The sequence below is a fragment of the Cyphomyrmex costatus genome, unplaced genomic scaffold, assembly GCF_001594065.2.
Source record: "Cyphomyrmex costatus isolate MS0001 unplaced genomic scaffold, Ccosl1.0 scaffold192, whole genome shotgun sequence".
Classification (NCBI taxonomy): domain Eukaryota; kingdom Metazoa; phylum Arthropoda; class Insecta; order Hymenoptera; family Formicidae; genus Cyphomyrmex; species Cyphomyrmex costatus.
In genome coordinates this window covers 1,150,926-1,164,550 of record NW_017275954.1, presented here as the reverse complement: position 1 = coordinate 1,164,550, position 13,625 = coordinate 1,150,926, and the positions used below count along the sequence as shown (strand labels likewise).

The following is a 13,625-nucleotide window of genomic DNA, read 5'->3' as shown; positions in this document are numbered from 1 at the left end:
CTAGACTCATTAGTATAATAAAAGGTAATATAGTGAGAGCCTACCTTAGACGCCCGGGGGAGATATTAAAAAGAAGTTCTATGTAAACAGATACACATGTATCTCAGTACTTGCGAGAATTGACAAGCGTAAATGATCGCACTAATAACAGCGAATATATCTCTCATTAGCCTCATTATTCTTGTTATTTGAGATTTTTTCTTTAAATATCTGCATTTCAAAATTCTTACTAATGCTGTGGTTTTAAGATATAATTAATATCCTTAAAATATAACGTTTCCTTATTTAAAGAACGAAACTGTTTAGACATTGTATGTCTAGAAAAACAAACGGATTAGTGCAACGGAAACATAGGAAACATGACGTTTACATCTGGTACCGTTATGTAGAAGTTCGATCAGCGATTGCAGCGATTTCTTGCCTGGCTGTATTGTAGAGTACAGTATACTCGTATTATAGCGTATACGCTATTGCAACCCCCTGCTCCAATGCTCCTCATACTGTGCTCGGTTTACGCAACAATTGTTCGCAGGCGACCTTTGATGCGATAAAACTCTCTCCCTTCTCCCCGCAGAAAATTAACGATATGACGTGCTTTATTGTTTGACGTGCATCGATACCGCTGAGCCGTTACGCTGACGTAAAACCGGACTCATGGGCCCTTTCGAAGGCTCGAGGGTGTACCTCCTGCCCTCTTTCCCATGATTAACGAGGATTTTTCTGCTAATTTAATAACGGCCTGCTGTCGAATCGAGTTCATGGCAGACCATTTGTAAAACGGCGATTATCCCAAGTGGCGTCGAAGTAACAGGAAGATAACGCTTGCAGCGGACAGTGATATATGGCGCCGTTTATTTAGCAATTAATCCTTTTTTCACCATTTAGTTGCAAAAAAGAATTTTTGTCTTACACCCGAAACAATTATGTGAATTTAAAAAAGCAATCAATGTATATTAAAATATATATCATTTGTATTATTTTTATCTACAAATGTTTTTTTTTCCAGGGCCTAAAATACAAGATCGATTTTAAACTATATGTTAGATTTTTTATTTTAGTTACTTTTTTTCATTTGTACTCTTTCTCTTTTTACTGTTTCGTCAATCGGGATATATGATAGGTTGTTACAGAAAGGGACTGCAGCAAGAGGTGAACTATATAGACGGAAAAAATATCTTCACGTTTTTACGTAATACTGCAACCGAAAACCGTCGTCGGCGGAACCGTGCAAACAGTGAAAGTTTTGCCATGTATGAAATTTAAGATGTGCAGAAAAAGCGCACGTTGTATTATCATATCGATGGATCAAAATTAATATCAATGGGCTGCATATTATTACACATATATTTAAACATTTAAAGCCAAAAGGTTACATTTACCTATATAATATACATATATAATAGTAAGTACGTCAAAGCAGCAGTTATGTCAGCGATATATGTCATGCAATATCTTTCACATTCATGGGGATTAATTGTATCGAGTTTGGCTTGAGTTCAAGTTAACTAATTCTAGGTTGAGTAACCCATTATCCTTTCGAATTATAATCCTATCCATAATGTAGATAGAATAACAGGATTTGATAAAGTATCTTGGGTCTACCTTCAAAGTAAGAAATAATCACTTTGAAAGTCCACGGATTTACGAGATCTCAATTTAAAAAATGACAAGACTACATATGTCACGAATGTGATAAAAAATTGCTGCGCGAAAGTCCTTATTTTATTTTGCTGAAAGAATCCAGTAATTTTACAAATTAAAAGGAAATAGGAGTGACTTTATCAATAATTAAATCTTCCGATCGATTTTATCTTCTATGTAATCCTCAACCCTTCTAATTAAATCCAACGGAAGAAATTCTACAAGAAATCTGATAATTTGATATTGTTCTTATATACTTTAATCCAAACGTTTCATCAAGAATAACGGTGTCTCCTTCGAGGGATTGATAGATCGATTTTTAATTCCCACCGACGCAAGTCGATCGCTCAGTCTAACAAAGAATTTTCGTGACGAGTTCGCTAGAAAAATCGTTTTAGAAAGGCGTATTAGCTACGCGTACCATAATACCTTCTTGCCGGCGGTACTATTGCGCTGCTATAACTGCTCCTACATCTCTATTTACATGCGTATGTGTGTGTGGGTGAGCGAGGTATCGCGTATAAACGTGCGATCCACGTGTAATTCGTCTCGGCGAGATGTAATGCTGTGAGAAAAGACTCCACCGGTATAAAAGGGGGTGTGTCTCGTAAGGTCCGCAACAGTTTCAGTAGTGATCTCTGCATCGCCACAACATTATCGCCACCATGAACGCTATAGTGAGTTTTAGTTCTAATTCTAATTCTTCTCCGAGTAACTGAAATCGGTATTGCATTCGAGGGAGTGATTTATGAAAATCGCAGAAAAATAATTCGTCGCAAAGAGAACAAGAAAGTCAAAATAACGTCAATTTAACGTCATATTGATCAAATTTAGAGCATTTTTTTTGTCACGAATTAGTCAATTTGACATTATTCTGACTTCCTTGTTTCCTCCTTGAAATAATTTTATGAACCCCGCGAATGGAATTCATTACGAGATATTTCTGTGTACATAATACGGTTTGTTAATAATTATTATTTCAGGATATATGATACTAATAATTTTTTTATTATTTTTGATAGATATTCCAGAATGAAATTTTTTATTTTTTTATTTGTACACATATTTCACGTATTTTCTGTATTTTTGTAAAATGTGGTATCCGTTCGAGAGATTAAAAAAATTTTTTTACGCCCATATTACAAAAGCTTTTATAGAATTGTTTTGTTTATGTTGCACTCTCTTATAGACGAGCAACATCGGAATTTTTTTCTCGCTTTGTGTAAATATCGAACACATATATATCCGTTTACGTTTTAATAAAGAGAATTTATATTTTAATTTAGTTAAAAAAAGCGGACTCATCATCTGTTTTTAGAAGATAAACTAGCATATGATATACGATATATCTAACATATGATATATGATAATGTGTACTTAACTTTACGTACAATACTTGAATAAATTCGTTGCAGCTCGTGTTAGCCATCCTCGGCCTGGCAATGCCCATTTATGGCGAGGAAACACAAATAGAAAAAAAACAGGAGAAGAGGGGTATCTTAGGATTGGGTTACGGAGGATACGGTGGATTAGGAAACACTCTGATTGCAGGCAGTTCGGCTTATGGAGGTAATTTTCGGTTAAACATTCTGGCGATTTGCGTGCCTATTACTCTTATCTCTTTTGATTTCAGGTTACGGGCACAGTTATCTCGGTGGTGTTGCTCCGGCAATTGCCTCCACGGGTCACGGCATTTCCGCACCTGCAGCCTATAGCGTGCCCATAGCGTCTCATGGATACAGCGCGCCTCTGACTTATCGCATTGGTTATTCTGGCGGTCCAGGATACGGGGGTGCGAATCTAGGTGGACTAGGACACGGTGCCGCGGGAGTCGCATATGGCGCCGGATTGGGATACGGCGCGAGGGGTCTTGGATACGGTGCGGGAATTGGATATGGTGCCGGACTCGGATACGGCGCGGGATTGGGACACGGTGCTGGTCTAGGTGCTGGTCTAGGTGCTGGTCTAGGTGCCGGTTACGGTGCCGGTTACGGTGCCGGTTACGGTCACGGATGGTGAAGACGCGGCGGCGGCTGATCAATTATCCGACACGCACACGGTGTCGCGAAACGTCCTTCAATTTCTCTTGTCAACTTTGTCCTGAACATTGGCCCTACCACCCTTAAACTTTTATATCGTGCGACTTCCAAATAAATTTTATATTTTTTAATAACCCGCAGTATACCTTTTTTATGTCTCCATTACGGCGAGGGTGAATTACAATTAATAATCTCTTGGAAATTAAATTGGTCAATCTGTAAAGTGAAAGGCAGGAGAAATTATTGATGAAATTAATAAATTAATCACTCTATATTTCTGTAATATTAAAATTAAGAAATTTATAAAAATCTCTCGAATTGATCAATTTTGGTTTCTTGGAGACTTTTTATAATGTGACTATATCTATAGTTAGATGCGTTCGTCATGAATAATTAACGTAATAACGTTCTTGTATCAGGAAATATATGTTAATTTTACATTCTCTCTTTTTTTTATATAATTTCTATATTTATTAAATATTAATATCATTTTAATATGTGTTTGTGTTTCTAATTTCGGAATTGTACGTTTAAAAAAAATTGTCTAACGTTATGCATTACAATGTGACATTTCTGTATTTAAACATGTAATATATCAAAAATCAAATAGACAAAATATATATTTTTGTAAAAAAATAAAACGAAATTAAATACCAAAAACTAGAAATACGAATAATAAAATTATATATAATAATTAGATTAGATATAAGATTATATAATAATTAAATTAGATTTTTTCAGTAGTCGATAAATGAAATTCCTACTTATACATCTTACACAATAGTTGTCTCCTCGTCACTAGATGGCGACAATGAACGAGATCATATGTTCAAAGTAGCTTAAACATTTTGTAAGGTTAAGTTACTCTAAGTGTGTTAATTACGTTAGTCATGAATTTCTTGGCCAAAAATGTAATGAATATAGCGAGAACTTACATAGCAAATACCATTCAAAGTACGATCGCAATACGATATAATTAATTTTTTAGTTATCTAACCTCTAATTTAATTTCTAAGTAAAGGCATGGTACTATCATAAGAGACACATTTTCCTAAATTTTTTATTTTATTTATATGTAATCAGATTGTTTTAGTTTTCACTGTAATCTAATTATTTTATTTATTTCAGGTAGCAACCTAATTACAAAATTTTGTGGAAACAGCTATCATCAAGGTAATCTTACATAATGTCTATTTATTTATTAGGTGTACGAAAAAGTTCTGAGCTTTAGATTTTATACAACCGAAACCATAATTTAAATTTTATTTATGTTTCTCTTTTGCGGTTTTAATATTTTACCTTTTAAAATGATATACGGTTTGACATTTAATGCACATAATCTTAAAAATCAGTAGTGTTCACGATAGCAATAACAAAAGAGCATATTTGATTTTCCATCTACTTTGCGTTTCATCTGAAGAAACATGCTGCTGAAGCCACTGAAATAATTTGTACTGCATATGGACTTACTGCTGTAAGTCATGCTACGTGTAAAGCTGATTCTACAATGAGTTTGTAGTCGGAAGTCTTAATCGGTAAAGTTGGCCAATCAGCTTTAGTCGTACAAGTTGGTTATTGGTCAACTTTATTCATAAGACTTAGGACTACTGATTACGGATTCATTATAGAATCAGCATAAAAGATGGTATCAAAAATTTTGCCTAGAGATTTTAGTCTTGAAGATGAACTGCATACTGGATACCGTCAAAAAATTGAACCGGACAAACTACAAACATTACTAGATATAAACTCTGTACAAATTAAAAAGGAGCTTGTAGAGCAGCTTGGCGTTACACGGCAAGCCATTTCCATACGTTTACATGGAAAAAGTTCAGAAGGAAGGCAGATGAATTCTGCATAAATTGTTTGAAGACAAAAATCACTGAGACACTGCACTCAGTTTGCTTTCAAGTTCCAGAAAATCATTACAGGCGATGAAAAATGGACTCTTTATTATAATCTGAAATGTAAAAAATCATGGATTGACCCTGGTCAATTTTCAATATCAACTTTAGGTCGAAGCCTAATATCCACGTCAAGAAGGTTTTGCTCTGTATCTGGTGGGATTGGAAAGATTTGTTGTATTATAGGCCTTCTACAATAAGCCATAAGTCATAAATTAGAAGTAAGAAACTAAAAATTGACGACTGTAATTGATCCATTTCTAGCTTATGACTTGTAATTTATGACTTATGGCTTATTGTAGAAGGCTCATTACAAGTTATTACAACCAGATAAAACAATCACGGCAGATCGCTATCAAAAACAATTAATCAATGTGAGCGATGCGTTATGCTGGATTCACACAGCATCCGATTTTCGAAGAAAACTGGATTTTGCTTCTTTTCGATGAATACAATTTTTCTGATTGGTTGCAGAATCGTCGTACGACGCACATCAGATGCTGTGTGAATCCTACATTAAAAGAAAAGAGGCTATTTACTGGCCGAGGACGTCATAAGTGATCCTGCTTCATGCACTGAGAAAAAAAAAATTTGATTCAACTAAATTGGCGGTCACGGGCTGTCAAGCAAATATTTTGTCAAAATATTAATGTATTTGGGTCAAATACGCAGTAGTACATTGAATAATGACTTATATATTTCCACAGGACATATCTTTGAATTAACAAAATCAATTTAGTTGAGTCAACTACTTTTTTTTCTCAGTGTGACAATGCTCGATCACACGAAAGTTCTCAGAATCTTTGCAGTAGGCTGAGAATTTCTTTCGCACGGGATGTATAACCCAGACATGGTGCCTTTTGATTACCATCTATTCCGGTTGCTACAACATCACTTGGCTGATATATATTTCGTGACACAGAAATACGAAAATACATTGATTTTATCGCCTCAAAGCTGGTAAGCTTTTACTAAGGAATCCGCAAGTTGCCCAAAAGATAATAAAAGGTCATTGATGCAAACGGGAAATATTTCACTGAGTAATATCTTTTTGTTTGTTTTTAAATAAAAATTTAATTTTGCAAAAGAAGCTCAGAACTTTTTGTACATCCATTATTTAACAACAAACTGAAATCTTTTACTTGCTATTAACAGGAAACGTACTGAATACCACAAGAATATGTATGAATACAGTACTGCAAGGTAATAAAAATTTTTAATCTCTATGCAAGTTATAATCATAATGTTTTATATGTCATACTGGACTTCAATTCTTTCATTCGAAGCAAAAAGTATTAGGTTAATGCAAGAATAATTTCAATTTTTTTATTTTTCTGTTCGATTTCAAGTGACAAACTAATGATATAGATTAATTTCTATACAATTTCTTAAATGGTTTTTAATAATTCTGGTTCTATAATAGTCTTCGAGATTCAATCGTCAATAACGATAGGCCGTCTCCGACGGTTTTTCATTTTTGAGACTGTCATTTCCGGTCTCTCGATTTTTCATTTTTGAAACTGTCATTTCCATTACAAAATGTTTGAAACCATTATCCATTCGTTTGTAATTTCCTAGATGAATGCTTCATTCATTCTTCGACTCGTTTTTGCTATTTTAAAGCCTAGTTTAAATTTGTTTTTAAAAAATCGGAATTGTTCCTTTTTTATATTTAATAATAACGATAATAATCATAAAGGTAGTCTAATTGGCTAGGACACGCGTGTAAAGTGAGTGATCCGGGTTTGACTCCAGCCGAAGTAATATTTTTTCTAATAAGAATTGTTATTTTCAGATTTTAACGTCGTTAAATATTAATACTAATAAGATGCCAAAAGAGCATCAAATATTATTAAATTGTTAATCAATTTAATTTAATCAATTATTAAATTGTTAATCAATTTAATTCATGATAGTACTGCGCTAGTTTATTAAAATTGCATTTCAAAACCGACAATTGTTCGGCGCGCAGTTTAAAAAGACTACATATAGGTATCAGTATATAAATTCACGCGAAATTACATATAAGCAATTAAGATTCAGCTAGACTGTTATAGGCTTCACATATTCGTATTAGTTATGTTGTTACATTGACGGCGTTTAAAATTTAAATAATCATAAAGTTAACAATGAAAACAAAATTACTAGCACAGTTAATAGAGTAGAATCTGCGCTTGAAAATGATACAATATGAACACAATTGAACATATCTTTATTGTAGAATAAAGCTCCAAAGTTTGAAGTAGTAAAAACATTATATATATATATATTTTTTTTTTTACCGATTTTTGCATCAACCTAACACTTTCAATATAAAATAGATAATCATATTTTTATTACAACAGTTGATTTATTATCACTTATTATTGCAAACTAATATCGACAGAAATAAGAATCGTAATTTTAAGATTGAGTAATTGAAAGAAAAATCAAGAAAAACTATCTCTTTCTAAATTTCAAACAACTTGTTTTATGGGCTTTATTTCTGAACGAAATATTATTTTAAACGTTTCTAAATAATACTTTTTTAAATACAAAATTAAATTTTATTTTACTGTTATAGTTTATATATAGTTTATATTACTATTATATTACTATTTTATTTACTACACTTAATTATTAAAAATTATTGTAATCATTACAAGACATCAATTATAAATTTTTGAAGATTGTTGATGATTATTAATTGTATGTATATAATATTATAAATATTTAACATAACGTGATTAAACGCACTCAAATTTCTTCGTACGAAGAATATTTGAGGATATTCTAACGTTTGAGGAATATTTGAAAATAAAAAATCAAGATGAATGTAGATTAGTAGTTTGATGACTTATTTATGTGAAATTGTGTGAAACGTTAGAAGTATCACATTTCCTTTAAGCGTGACTAGATTGGTCCTCTCCGAACCATCTATAATCGTCTATAGATACATATCTTCGCGATTTTCTGCTTGGATCCGGATTCTGCTAAAGAAGTGGTCGAATCTCGTAGGAAGTCGGTTAGATTTCCCATCGCGACCGGCATTCTTCTGCCGCGAAAATACGTGCAGCCTTCACCTCTTTGATCCCCACGGACAGAGATCTCCAAATACCAAAGGGATCTATTCGTCCACTTCGTAAGAAAGGGCTCGCGCTGCGTAAAGACGGAGCCCTTGTGACCACTAGCGAAAATCGCTGGGAATTGAGGGGTGTGACGTGTCCATTTGTGGTTGACCAGTTGTTGCTACGGGATCAAGCATTATCCATGTGTTTCCCTCTTTCCGCTTTTCTCGCAACCCTACAAAGGGTGGGACTGTGATCCATTCATGACAGCATTCGTGACAGCATTCGCAAACGATGCCTTATCAGAATTAGAAATCTTGCGTTTCGTTAATTTGATGGTTCTGGACAGAACTTTCTTGTTTATGCTTAGTTTCTATAATATAAATATCTACATTTATAATATTTCCATCTTTTGTTTCGATTTTCTATCCGAGCTATTGAATTTTTTGTATGTACAATATTTTAGTAAGAAAGGATGCTCGTTATAAAGTAAACAATTTTCGTAAATGAAAGCTGTCCGAGATGATATTGATAATTTTAGAGAGCCATGACATTCTACGATTATGTTAAATTTTATGCCATATATTACTTTCACAAAAAAGTAATTGCAAATGAATAAACAAAAAAATATTTTTACAAACAAATGTAAAATAAACTAATTTTTAATGAAAAATCCAATCATTTATCGCTTATTTCGACTTCATCAGGAGACGCGGTAGTGTCTCCGGCCATGTTCAAAAACTGAAAGACACTACAAGTAAATGTTTTTAGATAGTATAAAGAAAAAGCGACATTGTGTGGTACTGTGCTGGTATAATAATTTGTTTGCAGATTATACGTTTATCTCATTGACATCGAAATGAATCGCTGAAGGACCTGTGAGTTCCGAGACGTTCAATTATTTGTATACTTTTATGTATTTTATATTTTTATTTTATGTTTCTTAGTATTATTGTAAACTAGAAATCTATTAATTAAAAAAATCTTATTACTGCTCGATTTAGACCGTTTTTCTCTATACTCTATACTGCATTACAAAAAACGAGCGAAATCTAATTGTTTTTAGATATCTTGTGAATGAATGTAACCGCTATTTTACACTCACATCTTAGCAATTCAAATAAATTTGATATAATATTAATTTAACATTAACTTATTAGTCCTAATTATTATGATGTAATTTTTGACAGGTTAGAAGAATCCTGAAACTCGCATTTCTTTCAATTGTAAGATGGCAATCATAGCAAAAAAGATTCTCGAAGGAATGAAGGAAATAGGGAAAGAAAGAAAGAGGATTTGCGACGTTGTAACGATGCAACAAAGCGTAACACCGACGTCGAAAATTTTCGCAATGTAATCTTACGTATTCATCGGTAAGAAAAGGGTTTGCCTTTCGTTCATAATAGCGTCTGGCATAGTAAGGAGGAGGAGTTAGGATGGATTAGTCGCTATGCCGCTGGACATCTGTCGTATTGACGGACGGTGGTCAACCAACTCTCGATATGATCAACAATAGCTTTCTTTTGGTAAACCTTGATGATCGTAGAATGTCACGGCTCTGGCAGGCAACTCTAAAATTGTCAATGTCACCTCCGACAGTTTTCATTCTGGAAAACTGATCACTCCATAACGAGCATCCTTTTTACCAAATGTACTGTCATAGGATACTCGTTTTAGGTAATCTCTTGAATCAAATGTGAATATTTTGTAACCAAAGAAGACATTATTTTTTACAACATATTTTGTTACAAGAATATATACGTACTAGAAAAGTAAAAATTCCAAATTAATTTATTAACATCCAATATATTCTATATAAAATTATTTTAGTAAGTATGATGTCCTTTTTTATGATTTTTTGATCGTGAAGATTAAATTTGTATACTGAATAATTATGAAACGTGAATGAATTCGTTATCTCATTTGATACAACAGTATTTTTTAAATTGTTTAATGACTTGCATTTTGTGAGAGACACGTTAGTTTTATTTTTATTAGCATTTTAAAAAATTATTCAGATACGAAATTACAAAAAAAGTAAAATTTGACGTTTATTCTGTGATTTTACATTTATTGAATGATTATTGTACACGGAGAAAATTTTATATTCATAATTACTATAATGTGGTAGAAGCTGCATGATAGAGACCATCGTGTAATTATAAGTTTAAATACTATAACCATTTTTTTAATAACAATAATATAAAGTAATTTTTACACTTTTTTCATAATAAACATTTTATACAAAATCACACCTTGTTGAATAAAAGTTAGTATTGTAAAGATAAAGAATATATAAATAACCTAGCAAATATTGTTTGCGTACCGTAGTAAAAATTAACTCTTTCCATGGCTTATAAGCACTGGATTTAATAAAAGTTACTTTATTTATGTGATAAAATTAGTATTACCATAGTAAAAGTTATGTCGGTATATTGTTGTGAGAGCCCACCCGAAAATATAATAAGATATAGTAAAATGTAATTTAAAATTGTATTAAAACTTAATATAAAATTTTCTCCGTGTAGCCAATCAGAATCTGTACTCGGCGCGAACGCATCGAGGAAAAATATTTTTTTCAGTGTATAAAACGTACAAATAAAAGGACACAAAAGAATCAACATTAAAATTCCGATATGGTTTAAAAAAAAATTTCTTTGATGTAAGGATTGCTACATCATTTATCTTATTTTTCTAGGAAGCTTTGTAAATTTTCATGTTGTGTTTACATAGTGACAAAACATTTTCGTAGCCCATTCATCTTCTAATTCTGTCATTCTTTCGTAATCCCTTTTATAATGGCTTTGGGAAAAAGTTTACATATTTCGCAATTCTTTTCATTTCTTGGTTTTATTTCTTGATAACTTTTTTGTAAAATTATGAAAATTTGTTGAAACGTACACGAGATGATAAATAAATTCAGACAATTAAACATATTTAAAGATAAGAATGCATAGGAGCTATTCCGCGTGAAGCGAATCAATCACCTCTCAGAAATTTTTTAAATTTTGCACATAGTGTTCTGAGATAAAATTTTGTGCCAATGTATTTTTTTATTGCAAAATTGATCGAGATATAAATAATTAAAAATTAAACTACTTTATTCTGCAAAGATTCATATCTCTGTTACTAATAATGCTAGCTGACTTCGTCTTTTTTTTAAATTCACGCTAAAAATGTTCTAATTTACAGGAAAATATTAATATTCCGAAAAGATTTCTTTTTCCATTGTTTATTTAACAATAAACTTTTTAACAAATTTTTTAACATTTGAGAAAAGAGTCAAAAAGTCTGGAAAATTTTTAACGTGAATTGAAAAAATGAAGTCAGCTAGCATTATTAGTAACAGAGATATGAATCTTTGCAGAATATAAAGTAGTTTAATTTTTAATTATTTATATCTCGATCAATTTTGCAATTAAAAAAATCCTTTGGCACAAAATTTTATCTCCTAAGAGCATTATTTATGTGCCAAATTAAAAAAATTTCTGAGAGATGATTGATCCTCTTCACGTGGAATAGCCCATAGACAATTGCTTAGAGATACTTTTCGATTGTCATAATAAGATTGATAATTTTTTTTTTGCTGAATTATTTTCTACTTCATTGTGGGAAACGATTGCATGATTATTTATATACCGATTCAGGATTGGGACAGATCAGATTTGGGAGCACCTTATGGCAAATGCATAGGAGAGGCAGATCATATAAAAAGCACAAACCTTCGAAGAATCCTTTTGATGGTGCACCATTTATGAAAGGCGTAATTTTAAAAACTGTTATCAGAAAACCAAAAAAACCTAATTCTGCGAATCGAAAATGCGTCATTGTGAGATTGTCGAACGGCAAAGAAATGACGGCATATGTACCTGGTAAGATCTCGAATTCTGACTTGCAGCAATACTGCATTCGAGTCATTGTCGCGCCAGGAAATTTGGGGCGTTATATATTTCGCATTAAAAAATTTAAACGAATTAAATTATTTCAGGAGTCGGTCATAATCTACAGGAGCATAATATAGTACTGTGCAGGAATGGACGATTGCGAGATACACCTGGAGTTAAGATAAAATGCGTACGTGGAAAGTACGATTTACCACATGTACAGAAGCGCAATTAATTTATAACTGTTAATTGTCATCGTACTATGTGTGACAAAATTAATGTAATTTATGTAAAAAAAAAAGGACACATCAGCTATAGCATTATTATCTATACTTTTGTTAATGTAAAATCGACGATATTAATAAAAAATAATAATAGTTCCTAAAAACCGCATTTTTAATTTTGAAAATGCATCATTGTGGGATTATTGAGCAGCACAAAAAAAATGATGGCATGTATTTCTGGTAAGATATAATGTATATAAAGATATAGTATTATCTATAAATCTACTTTCTGGGAATTTTACATTTTCGAATTAAGGTTAAGAAAATTTTGCATTTATAACAATAAAATTGTGACATTATAGGAATGTTGATGTCGCGATCAAGGAACATAATATCATAAGAATTTTCTGAATTCTATATATGATTTTTTAATATACGTTAGAGATATTATTGGAAATGTGATGATCAAGATATTTCGATTTCGCACAATCGATCAACATAGCTCACCCTCGCAATTGCGGTAGAAAGCAATTTTCGGGACGTCACGGTTTAGAGATTAGCCGTGAAAATTGCGGCCCTTTGACACACTTTTGGGATGCTCAGCTCCACCACACATTTACCGTTACCTGGCTCGCGGGTTCGTTATTGTAACGGTGGATGGACAATGGAACTCTGCTATCGCAGCATAAGGGGAAAAGAGTTGTCACACAGCATCCGCTTTTTCCACATTATTACGGAGGGGTTGGTCGTCGTGCATCTGCACAACCTTAATTCGCCCACGCGGCCATCGACCAACAACCAGGGACCATATGACATGCTGACCAATATCCCGATATTTGGAGAAGATCGGCTCTCAACCTGAAATTTTCAAAGGCGAAGGAAGATT

The 13,625-nt window shown here is 32.6% G+C and overlaps 2 protein-coding genes across 2 annotated transcripts; both read left to right on the top strand.

Moving 5' to 3' along the window:
* Positions 1–2,269: 2,269 nt before the first annotated feature.
* On the top strand, positions 2,270–3,911 carry LOC108772575 (keratin-associated protein 21-1). The gene is made up of 3 exons (XM_018538131.1): positions 2,270–2,318; positions 3,057–3,210; positions 3,275–3,911. The coding sequence occupies exons 1-3, from the start codon at positions 2,307–2,309 to the stop codon at positions 3,658–3,660; spliced, it is 552 nt and encodes a 183-aa protein (XP_018393633.1). The 5' UTR covers positions 2,270–2,306; the 3' UTR covers positions 3,661–3,911.
* Positions 3,912–4,520: 609 nt separating this feature from the next.
* Positions 4,521–12,864, top strand: tko (30S ribosomal protein S12 technical knockout). Its single transcript, XM_018538108.1, has 5 exons — positions 4,521–4,634; positions 4,809–4,853; positions 6,740–6,787; positions 12,279–12,503; positions 12,620–12,864. The coding sequence occupies exons 1-5, from the start codon at positions 4,571–4,573 to the stop codon at positions 12,748–12,750; spliced, it is 513 nt and encodes a 170-aa protein (XP_018393610.1). The 5' UTR covers positions 4,521–4,570; the 3' UTR covers positions 12,751–12,864.
* Positions 12,865–13,625: the final 761 nt, after the last annotated feature.

Bases quoted from the DNA above. Each gene is read 5' to 3' on its own strand.
- LOC108772575 (XM_018538131.1), top strand. The intron at 3,211-3,274 runs GTAATTTTCGGT...TTTTGATTTCAG, and splicing joins AGGCAGTTCGGCTTATGGAG to GTTACGGGCACAGTTATCTC.
- tko (XM_018538108.1), top strand. From the start codon at position 4,571: ATGAATTTCTTGGCCAAAAATGTAATGAATATAGCGAGAACTTACATA. The intron at 4,854-6,739 runs GTAATCTTACAT...TGCTATTAACAG, and splicing joins TGGAAACAGCTATCATCAAG to GAAACGTACTGAATACCACA. The intron at 12,504-12,619 runs GTAAGATCTCGA...AAATTATTTCAG, and splicing joins AATGACGGCATATGTACCTG to GAGTCGGTCATAATCTACAG.